Source organism: Aotus nancymaae, unplaced genomic scaffold, assembly GCF_030222135.1.
Source record: "Aotus nancymaae isolate 86718 unplaced genomic scaffold, 86718_ANA_hifiasm-v0.15.2.pri h1tg000049l, whole genome shotgun sequence".
NCBI classification, from domain to species: Eukaryota; Metazoa; Chordata; class Mammalia; order Primates; family Aotidae; genus Aotus; species Aotus nancymaae.
Window position 1 is genome coordinate 10,997,864 of NW_026988463.1, and position 17,092 is coordinate 11,014,955.

The window sequence follows — 17,092 nt, forward strand, 5'->3', positions numbered from 1 at the left end:
CTTTCAGCGTTTAACCCTGGCCACACAATGGAGGAAAGATTGAGTTTAGAGAAAGCTAGGCAGGAATTTGAAGGAAACCTTGTATGTGATCTGAGGACAGAGGAAGAAGCGCTCACAGTGGCTGAAAGGGGGGCTCAGAATCTGTGACTTGTATCAGGGTTTCAGGGGTTCAGGAGGGACAACCCTCATCAGAGTTGCTAGGAAAGAGCTGTAGAGGTCAGGTATGGCAAGTGACACTTGTAATCCCGGCACTTTGGGAGGCTAAGGTGGGACGATGCCTTGAGGTCAGGAGTTTGAGACCAGACTGGGAAACACAGCAAGGTGCCCTCTCTACAAAAACATTTTTAAAAATTAGCTGGGCATGGTGGCATGCACCTGTAGTCCCAGTTATTCAGGAGGCTGAGGCAGGAGGATCACTTGAGCCCAGGAGGTCAAGGCTGCAGTGGGTCATGATTGTATCACTGCACTCCAGCCTGGGCAACAGAGTGAGACTCTGTTTCAAAAAAAAAAAAAAAAAAATGGTGAGGGGCATAGAAATTTACTGTACTAGGCTGAAAAATACAAGGCCCAGAGAGGGCAAGCTGTTGACTTGCCGAGAGTCACCCAGCGAGTTTTGGGCAAAGCTGAGACTTGTAACGCGATGTCCTGAGGTCTTCCACAGGCTAACAAATAGCTTGTTTGTGCTCAGAGGATGAAGCAGAGAGTTGTGGGTCAGGACAGGACTGTGAATAGGGCTGGCACATTCAGGTGTATCAAACGTTGCTAATGCCATCTCTGAGTCAATTAGGTTTCAAACATCTGGATTCTAATCCTAGCTCCAACTTGTACAAGGGAGGGCCTTGCATTTACCTTTTAAGACCTTGATAGTTTTAGCAAGAAAGTGGGAATAATAGATAATGCCACTCTTTCAGCTGTGGACTTTTTGTCTAATTATGTAATTCCATTGCCAAGTTAAAGGGCATGCATATCAAAAATTAATAGATACTGCAAATGACCATCTAAAGATATTGCAGGCCAGGCGCGGTGGCCCATGCCTATAATCTCAGCACTTCGGGAGGCTGAGGCAAGTGGATCACCTGAGATCAGCAGTTCGAGACCAGCCTGGCCAACATGGTCTCTACTAAACCCTGTCTCTACTAAAAATACAAAAATTAGCTGGCATGGTGGTGGGCACCTATAATCCCAGCTACTCAGGAGACTGAGGCATGAGAATCTCTTGAACCCAGGAGGCTGAGGTTGCAGTGAGCCAAGATCACACCACTGCACTCCAGCCTGGGCAGCAAAGTGAGACTCCGTCTCAAAAAAAAAAAAAAAAAGGCATTGCAAATTGTAACTTGTTGCAGTTACGTATGACAGCAGTCCCCAACCTCTTGGCACCAGGGACCAGTTTTGTAGAAGAAAATTTTTTTTCCAAGCACCTGGGATGGAGTGCAGAGGATGGTTTTGGGGTGAAACTGTCCCACCTCAGATCATCAGGCATTAGTTAGATCTCATAAGGAGAATCTGCAAAAGCTAGCTCTCTCACATGTGCAGTTCGCGACAGGGTTCACACTCCTATGAGAATCTAACGCTGCTGCTTATCTGACAGGAGGCGGAGCTCAGGCGGTGACGCTCCCTCACCCACTGCTCCCTCCTGCTCTTGGCCTGGTTCCTAACAGGGCATGGATGGGTACTGCAGCCCTAGGGTTGTGGACCCGTGACATATGAGACTATCCATTTATTTTAAGCTGTGGCGTGCCAGAACTGTAAAACACAAAACACAGTGGGGCTTTTAGGGCTGGAAATGATCAGTCCTTGCTCACTTCCAGAAGCATCCTTCACAGGGGTACTGTAGCTCTTAGCAACCAGGTCCTCTTGGGAGAAGAAAATAGTGTTATACATTAAGAGAACTTCTTTCTGAACTTACTTGAAACCATTGGTATTCAAATGATTAGGCAGATGTCACAAGACAATAAGAAAGTGACAAGTTCACCATTCTTTTTTTTTTTTTTTTAAGATGGAGTTTCGCTCTCGTTGCCCAGGCTGGAGTGCAGTGGTGCGACCTTGGCTCACTGCAACTGCTGCCTCCCAGGTTCAAGTGATTCTCCTGCCTCGGCCTCTCCATTAGTCAGGATTACACACATATGCCACCACATCCAGCTAATTTTTTGTATTTTTAGTAGAGATGGGGTTTCTCCATGTTGGTCAGGCTGGTCTGGAACTCCCAACATCAGGTGGTCAGCCCACCTCAGCCTGCCAAAGTGCTGGGATTACAGGCATGAGCCACTGCGCCCGGCCCACCATATACTTTTTATTCTGTTAAAGTGAGGTAAGGCTTTCTTGGGAACAAGACCTTGGGAGGTCAGGGGATGTGGATGGTGCGAGGAGGGTGGAAATGGTGCAGCAGGGTCAAGGGCAAGAAAGGGACTTTCTGCTGAGAGTAAATTGGGTGTCCATTTACTCTTAGCAGAATATTAGAATTAGATTCTGGATTCTACTCCTGGCTCCAAATTTTATAAGCTGGGGCCTTGCATTTACCTTCTAGGACCTCAGTCATCTTAGCAAGAAAATAGCAATAGCAGATAATGCCACCTCACAGAGGGCTTACGAGACATAGTGAGATGGTCTCTATAGGAAGCTATCTGGCCTGATACCTGATGAGTACAAGGGGCCCAATAAATACAGTGATTGTTATTAATAATAGATCTCAACTGCCTTTTTGGGATCACTGGGGACCTGCCAAGCAGGTGCATTTAGGGTACCCAGTCCCTCTCCCTGAGACACATTTGACGCCTCCCTACACCTGGACCAGGCCTTGAATGAGGATTTCCACTGCAGAGGTCCTTCCAGCTGGTGAACTGTGTTGCAGTTCAGGTTCAGAGAACTTCTGTTTTGCCTGCATGACATTCATTCATTCATTCATTTGAAATAGAGAAGGGATCTCACTGTGCTCCCCAGGTTAATCTAGAACTCCTAATTCAAGCAATCCTCTTGGCTTGGCCTCCCAAAGTGCTTGGATTACAGGCGTGAGCCACCGTGTCCAGCCCTTCATGGCATTTAGAATATGAGCAATAATTTTTCTTTTTTCCATCACCCAGGCTAGAGTGCAGTGGCGTGATCTCTGCTCACTGCATCCTCTACCACCCAGGCTCAAGTGATCGTCCCACCTCAGCCTCCCAAGTAGCTGAAACTACAGGCATATGAAGCCATACCTGGCTAATTTTTGTAGTTTTTGTAGAGACAGGGTTTCACCATCCCAAGCTGGTCTTGAACTCCTGAGCTCAAGCGATCTGCCTGCCTCAGCCTCCCAAAGTGCTGGAATTTCAGGCATGAGCCACAATGCTGAACCCTGTGTGGCATTTAGAATATAAGCAGTACTCTAACATCTGGTCTCGGTCACTTTGTACTGCTTACCTGATATCCAGAAACATTTGGATTTGTGTCTCTCGTCCAAAATCTGGAGCCAATGGCTTGGCAGTAAAATCCTGAGGGAAGCTGCTGACCAGGCGAGGTGACGTGCAAATCCCGTACTCTCTGGGCTCTGGGATATTTAATTTACTTTTTATTTATTTATTTGTTTATTTTCGAGTCAGAGTTTTGTTCTTGTCATGCAGGTTGCAGAGTAGTGGTGCAATCTCAGGTCACTGTAACCTCCACCTCCTGGGTTCAAGTGATTCTTCTGCCTCAGCCTCCCAAGTAGCTGGGATGACAGGCACCTGCCACCACACCCAGCTGATTTTTGTATTTTTAGTAGAGACGGGGTTTCCTCATGTTGGCCAGGCTGGTCTCGAACTCCTGACCTCAGGTGATCCGCCTGCCTCAGCCTTCCAAAGTTCTGGGATTATAGATGTGAGCCACCATGGCTGGCCTAATTTATTTTTTATTTATGCTGAATCAGAGAGGGCAAGATTGTTTGCCCCTGAGTTCCTCTGGGAAAAATGAAACTGATGGCAAAACAAACGGAAGCAGCCTGACATTCTCTTTTGCTCCAATTTCAGCCGTTTGACTGGGAGTCACAGACAGGTTCCATAAGATGGTAGAGCCAGGCCAGCCCACCATTGATTTCTTTTCCCTAAATGAAATACACAGGGTCCAGAGAAGGCGAGTGACTTGTTCAGAGTCACCCAGCAAGTTTGGGGCAGAGCTGAGACTTGTAACTCGACATCCTAAGGTCTTCCAGAGGCTAATGAATAGTTTGTGCTCAAAAAAATGAAGCAGTCTGGGCGCAGTGCCTCACGTCTGTAATCCCAGCACTTTGGGAGGCTGAGGCAGGCAGATCGCTTGAGCTCAGTAGTTTGAGACCAGCCTGGCCGACAAAGTGAGACCCCTGTCTCTACCAAAAATACAAGAATTAAAGCATTAGCTGGATATGGTGGTATGTGCCTGTGATCCCAGCTACCTGGGGGACTCAGGTGGGAAGACGGCTTGAGCCTGGGAGGCAGAGGTTGCAGTGAGCCCAGATCGATCGCACCACTTCACTCTAGCCTGGGTGACAAAGCTAAACCCTGTCTCAAAAAAAAAAAAAAAGAATGATGCAGTTGTTGGTCAGGACAGGACTGTGAACACAGCTGACACACTCAGATATGTCAAACATCACTAACGCCAAAGGTGACAGAGTCATTTGTTTTCATCAAAACATTTGAGAAAGTTGGACGAGGTCACTCATGCCTGTCATCCTACAGCTTTGGGAGGCCAAGGCAGGATGATCATTTGAGGCCAGGAGCTTGAGACCAGCCTGGGCAGCATAGCGAGACCCCATCTCTACAAAAAATAAAACTAGCCGGGCACGGTGGCCCACACCTGAGGTGGAAGGATCCCTTGAGCCCATGAGTTTGAGTCTGCAGTGAGCTATGATTGCACCACTGCACTCCACCCTGGGCATATAGAGTGAGAGCCTTCCCTCCACCAAGAAAATGGAGAGCAGCCCTTGATGAGTGAACTGTACCTTGTGGTCAGCAGTTCTGGGTCATCATTTTAGAGATGTTTTTTCAGCCGTTGGAGCTGCTGCAGGGCCTTGAACATGGACAATGGGGAGGAGGGAGGCTTGGGAAGGTGCGCCAAGGTGGGTGGAGAGTGTCCCTGGGGTTGGGCCACCTAGTGGTCCGTCTCTGGTCTGATGCGTTCACATTGCCCCCATCTGACCTTCGGCAGTCAGCATTCCAAGTTGAGTTTGACTAAGTGACCGCTGCTCTCAGCTTTAACCGCCTTTCCCAAGACAACCTTTTTTTTTATTCTAACGCTGTGGCTCTGAACTGGGCACAGTTTTGCCACCACGGGGGACATCTAGCAGTGTCTGGAGACATTTTTGATTGTCATGAGTGGAGGAAGGGGTGCTACTTGCATCAAGTGGGTAGAAGCCAGGGATGCTGGAGAACACCCCGCAATGCACAGAACCGCCCCCTCACGACACAGAATGACCCAGCGCAAGAGTTCACAGTGCAGAAGTTGTGGCCAAGTGTGGTGGCTTATGCCTGTAATCCCAGCACTTTGGGAGGCCAAGGTGGGAGGATCGCTTGAGGCCAGGAGTTCAAGACCAGCTTGGCCAAAATAGTGAAACTCCATCTCTACTAAAAGTACAAAAATTAGCCAGTCCTGGTAATGCACTCCTGTAGTCCCAGCTACTCAGGAGGTTGAGGCACAAGAAATACTTGGAATCAGAAGGTGGAGGTTGCAGTGAGCTGAGATCATGCCACTGCACTCCAGCCTGGGTGACAGAGTGAGACTCTGTGTCAAAAAAAAAAAAAAAAAAAAGACTTAGCAGCTATTATTACTAGTATTAGTATTATTAATTTGCCATGCTCACTGAATTTTCTCAAGCACAAATCTGTGAAATATTGTTTTGGGGACCCAAGGATCACAGGAGCAAAAGGGCTTTCAGGTTTCCGGATCTGCCAGAGACTTAAACGTCCTGGTGTGTGTTTTGTGTCTTAATGAGGGAAAGGGAATATGTAGCACCTTCCAAATGGATTTGACCTTGACCGCAGCACTGTTTGAAGAGCTGCTCAACCTCCCTGGTTCCACCCCAGCCCAGATATTTCAGGCGATTAGGGTTCCAAGGAGCATGCTGTGGAAAACACCATTCTAGCGTGAGTCCAAGCTTCTTATTCCCCATCTTGCTTTCTTTTGACCAAAGCAGATTTTGCACATCGTAACTGTCAGAGACATCAAAGCCACGGAAGGCCAGTTTGCTCCAAGCTCTCCTTTTTTGGGCAGACTGAATCTTTGCACTTGATCTTGTTTGTGTTTCTAAGTCCGAGGTTAGACAGGGTCCCTGGCAACGGAGATGTGCATGTCCCTTTATTTTTCCATTGTATTTTTTTCTATTTTTTCTGACTTTTCAGGCAACCCATCAACATGGTAATAAGAAAGAGCCCACTACAAGCTCATGCCTGTAATGCCAGTACGTTGGGAGACCAAGGCGGGTGGATCACTTGAGGTCAGAAGTTCAAGAACAGTCTGGGAAACATTTGAAATCCCATCTCTACAAAGAATACAAAAAAAAATAGCTGGGCATGGTGACAAATGCCTGTGGTCCCAACTATCAGGGAGGCTGAGGTGGGAGGATCACTTGAGCCTGGAGGGCGGAGACTGCAGTGAGCTGAGATTATGTCACTGCACTCCAGTCTGGGCAACAAAGTGAGACCTTGTCTCAAAAAAAAAGCCCACTCGTTATGGTGCCTGAAACAAATGATACACTCTCCTGGCCCTCTTGGGACATAATTGGCTACCAACTGCACAAACTCTTCATTATTAGACAACAGTATCAATATACTTAATGCTACTGAACTTTGCACTTAAATGGCTGAGACGGTGAATGTTAGCTGTATTTTACCATGGTTAAAGATAAGAGGGATGGAAAATGAAGTGTACTTTACATCCAAAAACGTACAAACACCACGGATGTGCAGCTTGATGAATTTTCGAGAGGATATATATATTTTTAGGTGGGGTCTCATTTTGTCACCCAGGCTGGAGTGCAGTGGCATCATCACGGCTCACTGCAACCTCTGCCTCCTGGGTTCAAGCAATTCTCCTGCCTCAGCCACCTGAGTAGCTGGGACTACAGGTGCACAGCACCACACCCAGCTAATTTTTGTATTTTTGTTAGAGAAAAGCTTTCACTATGTTGGCCAGGCTGGTCTTGGCCTCCTGGGCTCAACTGATCCTCCTACCTCAGTCTCCCACCCAGCTAATTAAAAAAATTTTTTTCTTAGAGATGGGGTCTTGCTGTGTTGGCCAGGCTGGTCTCAAACTCCTGGGCTCAAGGGATCCTCCCACCTTGGCTTCTCAAAGTGCTGGGATTGCAGGCATGAGTCATGACACAGTTTGATGAATTTTCACAAAGTGAACACTCATAGGGCTGGCGTTCAGATCTAGAGTGTCCACCCTAGCCAGCCCCCATCACGTTCTTGCAATGACTGCAGCCTCAAAGCACATTCATTCCTTACCTGAGCTCGCACCGTAGACTCATTCTGCCTGGTTTTGGACCTCAGTTCAACAGTCGCAGAGCCTATGTTTTTTGGGACTACCTTCTTTTGCTCAAGGGTGTGTTGCGAGATGTCCTTTTTTGTGGTGTGGAGCTGTAGTTTACTTCATCTGATTCGAGTCCTATTTTGGGTGTTTGTATGTAATGTGTCAGGCACTGTGCCAGGTGCCTTAAAGGATCGGTTCCTTTATGGGCATCTGACAAGCCCACCCACCTGTTATGAAAGGCAGAACCACACAGGGTCCAGAATGAGACCTGGGTTTGGGTCCCAGCTCTGACATTTCTTTTTTTTTTTTTTTTAAATTCAGAGTCTGACTCTGTCACTGAGGCTGGAGTACAATGGTTTGATCTTAGCTCACTGCAACCTCCACCTCCCAGGTTACAGTGATTCTCCTGCCTCAGCCTCCCAAGTAGCTGGGGCTACAGGCACACACCACCTCTCCCAGCTCATTTTTATATTTTTAGTAGAGATGAGGTTTCACCATGTTGGCCACGCTGGTCTCAAACTCCTGACCTGGTGATCCGCCTGCCTCGGCCTCCCAAAGTGCTGGGATTACAGGTGTGAGCTACCACACCCGGCCTACTTGTGGTCAATCTTATTTTATCTTCACACCCTCCCATTTCTCTTATATGTCCTCAAGTATCTCTCTGTCTCATACACACACAATCACTGCAACATCTTCTTAAGAAACGAGATTATCAAAGAATTACTGAATACTTTGCTGCATTTCCTCTTTTGCTGCCTGTTTAAACTAACCTTGGTAACACTATTAAAATAAGACACATCAGGTCAGGTGCAGTGGCTCATGCCTGTAATCCCAGCACTTTGGGAGGCCAACATAGACAGATCACAAGGTCAGGAGTTCAAGACCAGCCTGGCCAACATGGTGAGACCCTGTCTCTAGTAATACAAAAAATTAGCCTGTTGTGATGATGGGTGCCTGTAATCCCAGCTGCTTCGGAGGCTGAGGCAGGAGAATCGCTTGAACCTGGGAGGGGGAGGTTGCAGTGAGCTGAGATCGCGCCATCGTACTCCAGCCTGGGTGACAAAAGCAAAACTCCATCTCAGAAAAAAAAAGGAAGAAGACACATCAAATCGAGCCACTTCTGTGACTATGACTGTTCAGAAATAAACATAATTAAAACATCCAACAGGCGTAAATGCTATTGGTTAGGAATGAGTGAAGTGGCTTAGAGTCATGGGAAGCAGGGAACGGTGTAGAAGCAGAAGGTACTTGGTCCGGACCAGGGGTGTCCAATCTTTTGGCTTTCCTGGGCCACTTTAGAAAAAGAATTGTCTTAGGCCACACATAAAATAACACTAATGATAGCTGATGAACTAAAAAAGAAAACCACAAAAAATCTCACCCTGTTTTAAGGAAGTATATTAATGCGTTGGGCCGCATATACTGCCTGTGGGCTGCGGGTTAGACAAGCTTGGTGTCAGCAATTTCATCTACAGCTCACGGCAGCCCTGTAGGGCACCCAGTATGTCCCCCGTATTAACATACAGTAAATCCGAGTCTCAGAGAGCTACGTGAGTTGGCCGGAAGCAGGCATTCTGCAGTGGCAGAATCACATTTGAATTCGCATCTGATTGCAGAGTCTGGGTGTCTTTTCATGATTGCAGGTGATCTTGTCTCTCAGGATGAGGCGACCAATCAAATTTTGCCAGCACCCATGAACATGCACTTTATTTAGGCTCAGAAAGATCTTCTAGGTTAATGAAAAATGCCCTATATTTATAAAATGTCCTCATTCTCTGTGGGTTTTTTCTTTTTTCTTTTTTTTTTTTGAGATAGGGTCTCACCCTGTCACCCAGGCTGGAGTGCAGTAATGCAATCACAGCTCACTGCAGCCTCAAACTCCTGGGCTCAAGCAGCCCTCCTGCCTTAGCCTCCTAGTAGCTGGGACTACAAGCATGCATCACCATTCTTGGTTGATGTATTTATTTTTATTTTTATTATTTTTTAGAAATCACCATGCCTGCTTGTTTTGTTATGATTTTATAGTCTTGCTATAATGCCCAGGCTGGTCTGGAACTCCTGGGCTCAAGCAATCCTCCTGCCTTGGCCTCCGAAATTATGGGATTATATGCGTGGGCCACTGCCAGCCTCTTTTCTTTTAATGATTTTTTAATCTATAGGTTCCCATCCTTTTTGTTTGTATTTTATTTGTTAAAGAAGCAGTGTCCTGGCTGAGTATGGTGGCTCACACCTGTAATCTCAGCACTTTGAGAGGCTGAGGCAGGGAGATCACCTCAGTGAGGAGTTCGAGACCAGCTTGGACAACATGGTGAAACCCTGACCCTACTAAAAATACAACCATTAGCCAGGTGTGGTGGCATGCTCCTGTAATGCCAGCTACTCAGGAGACTGAGGCAGGAGAATCGCTTGAACCCAGCCGAGATTCCCTGCATTGAGCTCTAACCTGAGCAACAAAGCAAGACTCCGTCAAAAAACAAAACAAAACAAAAAAACAGTCTTTTGTCCTAGTGCCCACCTCTGGGATATTACTGCATTGTTTAACATGCTCTCCTGTGCCTTGCCTTTTCTGTAGACAGGCGTTAGGTCCAGAAGCTTCATCACCTTCATCCTCCATCTCCATCCCCTTTTCTTATTAGCAAGAACACGTCATTCGTGGTATCGGCATTTGCTATGTCGTCCCATCTGCAAGGCATGTAATGTTTATAATGTCTAGTCAGCTCTCTTTTCATGATGTTAAGATTGATTAGTAAATTCGGGTGATGTCAGGTGGACCCATCTCTTATAAAATTCCACAGCAGCTTTTCATCTAATACAGTTGGTTCTATGGTGGGGAACCTAGAACAGCATCATCAGCATCACCTGGAAGCTGGTTAGAAATGTGGGAGTTCGAGACCAGCCTGACCAACATAGAGAAACCCCGTCTGTACTAAAAATACAAAATTAGCCGGACATGGTGGCGCATGCCTGTAATCCCAGCTACTTGGGAGGATGAGGCAGGAGAATCACTTGAACCCAGGAGGCAGAGGTTGCAGTGAGCCGAGAACGTGCCATTGCACTCCAGACTGGGCAACAAGAGCAAAACTCCATCTCAAAAAAGAAAAAGAAAAAGAAATGCATATTCTCAGGCCCCACCCCAATCCTAATGACTCAGTAGCTAATGAATCAGGAAATGTGAGCCACACTGGTCTAATTGTTTTAGCAATTACTGGCAGCCCTTGCCAAGACCTCATTATTTATTTATTTATTTATTTTGAGGCAGAGTCTTGCTCTGTCACCCAGGCTGGAGTACACAATCTTGGCTCACTGCAACCTCTGCCTCCTGGGTTCAAGTGATTCTTCTGCCTCAGCCTCCCGAGTAGCTGGGATTACAGGTGCCTGCCACCATGCCTGGCTAGTTTTTTTTATTTTTTAGTAGAGACAGGGTTTCACCACGTTGCCCAGGCTGTTCTCGAACTCCTGACCTCAGGTGATCTCCATGCCTTGGCCTCCCAAAGTGCTGGGATTACAGGCATGAGCCACCACACCCAGCTGCCCTGAAAGAAAAAGAATAGGTATTGGAATATCTGCCACTCCCATTGTGTCTTGCAAAAATCTGCATCACCCAAGAGACTAGGTTTCAGGAGCTGGCTACTCAGCTCTGGGGGTCCAGTAGTGGGACATAGGTCTTTACTTGTCTCTATGGGATTTGGGGACCAAGTGTGGGAATTATCAGTGAATTCAAAGGAGTTGTGAATTCTCTGCTGAAGGAAGGATGTCAGCCACACATAGATCCTGGTGGCTGTATGTCCTCACTTAGCCAGCAACTCAGTTCTTTGGGCTCCAGCAGAGGCAGGTGGAAGGGGCTGCTCCTGTAGCTGTGGTCAGAGTCGGGAACAGGAGGCTGGACGGGCCTATAGAGCATGTCGTCTCTGTCTCTCTCCTCATAAACACATCTGGATGACAGGACAGGTAGCAAGGACCCACCACCAGTGGGCTTCCCATGTAGAGACATTGGATGACTTAATCTTCCATCAAGAGAGACTTCTCCTTTTCAGTTTAGTTATCCTAAGGAACGGTTTGTATGGAAGTGGTAGAATCAAGATTTTTATATCACACACCCCACCCCGACTTTCTGTGCCACTTATAAAAGTAATGCATTTGGGGCTGGGTGTAGTGGCTCACGCCTGTAATCCCAGCACTTCGGTAGGCCAAGGCTGGTGGATCACTTGAGGTCAGGAGTTTGAGACCAGCCTGGTCAACTTCATGAATCTCCATCTCTACTAATAATAGAAAAATTAGCTGGATGTGGTGGCAGGCGCCTGTAATCCCAGTTGCTCAGGAGGCTGAGGCAGGAGAATCGCTTGAACCTGGGAGGCGGAGGTTGGGTGATGGTACTCCAGCCTGGCAACAGAGCAAGACTCCATCCCAAACAACAACAACAAAATCATTTTAAACATACGGATTTAGATATATTCGTCTTTCAACCCTTTTTGGGGTGTTGGGGTGATGGAAATATAATTATTTTTCTTATTGATATTCAAACTGTCTCATATTTGACCAGCTAGAACCCTGGTATAATATTTTAGTATGAAATTCTCTAGACTTTGAGAAATGTACACACAAACATATAAAAGGAGGAGAAATACTTTATTATAAATATTTAAATAAAGTTTATTGAGGTATAGTCTACATAAAATAAAACTCACCAACTTAAATTCAAGGTTTTTTTAAAATGGACAGCTTGAGTGAGTTTTTTCAACTTAAAAAATTTCTTTCTTTTTTTTTTTTTTTTTTATTTGAGACAGAGTCTCTGTCACCAGGCTGGAGTGCAGTGGTGCCATCTTGGCTCACTTCAACCTCCACCTCCTGGGTTCAAGAAATTCTCCTGCCTCAGCCTCTCAAGCAGCTGGGATTGTAGGTATCTGCCACCATGCCCAGCTAATTTTTGTATTTTTAGTAGAGACAGGGTTTCACAATATTGGCCAGGCTGGTCTTGAATTCCTGACCTTGTGATTTGCCCACTTCAGCCTCCCAAAGTGCTGGAATTACAGGCATGAGCCACCACACCTGGCTAAAAATTTATTTCTTAATTGACAAATGATCCTACATGTTCATGGAGTTCATAGTGTTTTTTTTTTTTTTTTTTTTTTTTTGAGACAGGGTCTTGCTCTGTCACTCAGGCTGGAGTGCTGTGGTGTGATCACCGCTCACTGCAGCCTTGACCTCCTGGTCTCAAGCCATCTTTCCACCTCAGCCTCATGAGTAGCTGGAACCATAGGCATGCGCCACCATGCCCGGCTAATTTTTAACTTTTTGTATAGGGGCGGTCTCCTTATGTTGCCCAGGTTGGTCTTGAACTCTTGGCCTCAAGGGATCCTCCTGTGTCAGCTTCCCAAAGTGCTGGGATTACAGGTGTGAGCCACTGCGCCCAGCTCTTAGTAATGTTTTGATATTAATACATAAAATATATGGGGAGATAAGATCAGGGTAATTAGCATATCCATCATCTCAAACATTTACCGTTTCTTTTATTTATTTATTTATTTTGCTACTTCCTCTGTGATGACATTTACCATCTCATTATGTTGGAAACATTCAGTGTCCTCCTCCTAGCTCTTTGAAACTCTGTAATACGTTATCATTCACTTTAGTCATCTTATAGGGGTACAGAACATTCTTAATGAGTTTTGAGAAATGTATACAGTCTTGTAAGCACCACCATTACCACATGGAATGCTTTTATCACCCTGAAACGTCTTTTGTGCCTCTTATCAGTCAGTTCCTTTCCGTGAACTAGCAATTCTTTTTTTATTTTTTTGAGACAGAGTCTTGTTCTGTCACCCAAGCTGGAGTGCAGTGGTGCAGTCTCAGCTCACTGCAACCTCCACCTCCTGGGTTCAAGTGATTCTCCTGCCTCAGCTTCTCGGGTAGCTGGGATTACAGGTGTGCACCACCACCCGGCTAATTTTTGTATTTTTAGTAGAGACGGAGTTTCACCACATTGGTCAGGCTGATTTTGAACTCCTGGCCTCAAGTGATCCGCCTGCCTCAGCCTCCCAAAGTGCTGGGATCATAGGTGTGAGCCACCATGCACGACCTCCACTGGCGGCTCTTGATTGCCCGTCACCATAGATACGCCTTTTCTATTTTGCCAATACTTTCTTTTCATTTTTTTTGTTTTGTTTTGTTTTGTTTTGTTTGTTTTGAGACAGAGTCTGGCTCTGTCGCGCAGGCTGGAGTGTAATGGTGTGATTTCAGCTCACTGTAACCTCCACTTCCTCAGTTCAAGGGATTCAGCCTCCTGAGTAGCTGGGACTACAGGTGCATGCCACCATACCCTACTAATATTTGTATTTTTAGTAGAGATGGGGTCTCACCATGTTGCCCAGGCTGATCTTGAACTCCTGACCTCAGGTGATCTGCCCACCTCAGCCTCCCAAGATGCTGGGATTACAGGCGTGAGCCACTGCACCCGGTCGCCATTACTCGCAATGGCAATAACCGCAGTTACTTTTGTACTAGCCTAATGGCTTTCAGTATCGAAGGAATAATACAGCCTGTGGCCCTTGGGGTCTGGTTTCTTTCACTGAGCATGATGCTTTTGAGCTTCAGCTATTTTATTGCATCATTTCTTCCTTTTACTGAGTTGTATTCTATAGATATGCATTGGGGTTTTTGTTTGTTTTTAAGAGAGAGTCTCACTTATCACCCAGGCAGGAGTACAGTGGCTTGATCTAGGCTCACTGCACCCTTGGCCTCCCAGGCTCAGGTGATTCTCCCACCTGAGCGTCCCAAGTAGCTGGGACTACAGGTGTGTGCTACCATGCCTGGCTAACTTTTTGTATTGTTTTGTAAAGACAGGGTTTGCCACCTTGCCCAGGCTGGTCTCCAACTTCTGGGCTCAAGCGATCTGGGTAATTCTATGTTTAAACGTTTGAGGAGTCTTACTTTGCAATGAACTATTAGACTAGACCATCTTCCCACATCAGCATGTTTAGACATACTTCCTGCTGCTTCTTTGTTTTTTTTGTTTTTTTTTGTTTTTTTTGATATGGAATCTTACTCTGTCGCCCAGGCTGGAGTGCAGTGGCACTACCTTGGCTCATTGCAACCTCTGCCTCCCGGGTTCAAGCGATTCTCCTGCCTCAGCCTCTCAAGTGGCTGGGGTTACAGTTGCGCACCACCACCTGGCTAATTTTGATATTTTTAGTAGAGACAGGGTTTCACCATGTTGGCCAGGATGGCCTCGAACTCCTGGCCTCAAGTGATTCACCCACCTCGGCCTCCCACAGTGTTGAGATTACAGGCGTGAACCACCGCGTCCAGCCCTACTTCCTGCTTCTTAACCACTGGGTAGTATTTCACTGTATGGAAATAGCATGGCTTACGTATCCAGCTCTATATTGGACATTTGGGTCATTTCTTGACTTCTGGTGCTCTAGGCAATGACACACATCCCTTTCTGAAGGGTCTTTGGGTGGCCTCGTTCTTTGACCACATACACAATACTTCAAGAGGGGAAATGACCTGCTCAAGGAATGAGATGTGAACCCACATCGGAATGATTCTGCCTCATGATGCAGTCTCCCTCCATCAAACCATCAAACCTTCCCCACCCTTCCCAGGCAGGGAACGTCTCTGTGAGATGTTTCTGCAGACTGAGTCCCTAGACGGGGCAAGGTGAGTGACTGAGTGTCTTCGGGGCTTCGTTCTGGCCTGATTATGATGCTGTGACCTTATTCCACAGGGGACCAACCAGGCACCATGGCGCAGAAGGGCCAACTCAGTGACGATGAGAAGTTCCTCTTTGTGGACAAAAACTTCATCAACAGCCCCGTGGCCCAGGCTGACTGGGCCGCCAAGAAACTCGTCTGGGTCCCCTCGGAGAAGCAGGGCTTCGAGGCGGCCAGCATCAAGGAGGAGAAGGGGGATGAGGTGATTGTGGAGCTCGTGGAGAATGGCAAGAAGGTCACGGTGGGGAAAGATGACATCCAGAAGATGAACCCACCCAAGTTCTCCAAGGTGGAGGACATGGCGGAGCTGACGTGCCTCAACGAAGCTTCTGTACTACACAACCTGAGAGAGCGGTACTTCTCAGGGCTAATATATGTGAGTATTGCGGGGCGGCCAGGTACCTACTCCTGGCCTCACAAGGAAAGCAGGCATTAGAAATGTATTGGGAGGGCGGGCGCGGTGGCTCACGCCTGTCATCCCAGAACTTTGGGAGGCCAGGGTGGGCAGATCACCTGAGGTCAGGAGTTCCAGGCCAGCCTGGCCAACATGGTAAAACCCTGTCTCTACTAAAAATACAAAAATTAGCCGAGTGTGGTGGTGTGCACCTGTAATCCCAGCTACTGGGGAGGCTGGGGCAGAAGAATTGCTTGAACCCAGGAGGCAGAGGTTGTAGTGAGCCAAGATCACACCACTACACTCCAGCCTGGGTGACAGAACAAGACTCTGTCTCAAGAAAAAAAAAAAAAAGGGTGGGGGCAATGTGTTAAGAAGGCTGAAGGTTTGATGGAGGGAGACTGCATCATGAGGCAGAATCATTCCGATGTGGGTTCACATCTCATTCCTTGAGCAGGTCATTTCCCCTCTTGAAGTCTCAGTTTTCCTATCAGTAAAATGGGGAATAATCCCCCTCCTGTAGATAGGAGGTGTGCCATCTCACGTCATCACAAACGCCAAGTGCCAAGATGTTATGATAAGCTCTCAACAGATTTCATTGATATCATTCTCTGTCCTTCCTTCCTCTTGAAAATAAAGAAGAGCTCATAACCGCTTTAGAAAGACTGGTTTTTCTTGGCAGCCAGGTGGGTAGGAGACATGAAAATGTGGCTAGGTTGTCCAAGCATAGTGGCTCATGCCTATAGTCTCAGCACTTTGGGAGGCCAAGGCAGGCAGATCACCTGAGGTCAGGAATTCGAGACCAGCTTGGCCAACATAGTGAAACCCTGTCTCTACTAAAAACACAAAAATTAGCTGGGCGTGGTGGCATGTGCTTGTAATCCCAACTTCTCAGGAGGCTGAGGCAGGAGAATCGCTTGAACCCAGGAGGCGGAGGTTGCAGTGAGCTGAAATTGTGCCACTGCACTCCAGCCTGGGTGACAAAGCAAGACTCTGTCTCAAAAAAAAAAAAAAAAAAAAAAAAAAAGTGGCTAGGTTTTAGGGAGGCCTTCCTTGTCACAGAGAGGAATGGTCAGGTCAGTCCTGGGACTCCTACAGGGAGACTTGCAGATCAGAGTGGACTAGAGATGGCACAATATGGTAGCCCGTGGCCACTCATGGCTTACTCCATTTAGATTTGAATTAATTAAAAATAAACATTAGGCCGGGTGCAGTGGCTCACACATGTAATCCCAGCACTCGGGGAGGCCAAGTCAGGTGGATCACTTGAGGTCAGGAGTTCAAGACCAGCCTGGCCAACATGGTGAAACCCGTCTCTACTAAAAATACAACAATTGGCCAGGCATGGTAGTACACACTTGTAATCCTAGCTACTTAGGAGTCTGAGGCAGGAGAATTACCTGAACCTGGGAGGCACACGTTGCAGTGATCCGAGATTGCGCCATTGCACTCCAGCCTGGGCAACAAGAGAGAAACACCATCTCAAAAAAAATTAAAAAAAGAAAGAAACATTAAAAAATTAATTGGCTGGGTG

General features: G+C 46.9%; 2 protein-coding genes across 6 annotated transcripts in view; both read left to right on the forward strand.

Annotated features, from left to right (window-relative positions):
* The window catches only part of CEP20 (centrosomal protein 20), a 51,923-nt gene extending 36,727 nt beyond the window's left edge, over positions 1-15,196 (forward strand). Inside the window, exon 6 of the mRNA XM_021665656.2 lies at positions 15,179-15,196. The gene's annotated coding sequence lies outside the window, so the exon portion shown is untranslated. The remainder of the gene's footprint in view (positions 1-15,178) is intronic.
* Positions 1-17,092, forward strand: part of MYH11 (myosin heavy chain 11) — a 164,371-nt gene that overhangs the window by 8,571 nt on the left and 138,708 nt on the right. For all 5 annotated transcript variants that reach the window (XM_064362464.1, XM_064362466.1, XM_012477419.3 and 2 more), the window contains one exon: positions 15,179-15,540. In XM_064362464.1, coding sequence (XP_064218534.1) covers positions 15,179-15,540 — 362 coding nt within the window. The remainder of the gene's footprint in view (positions 1-15,178; positions 15,541-17,092) is intronic.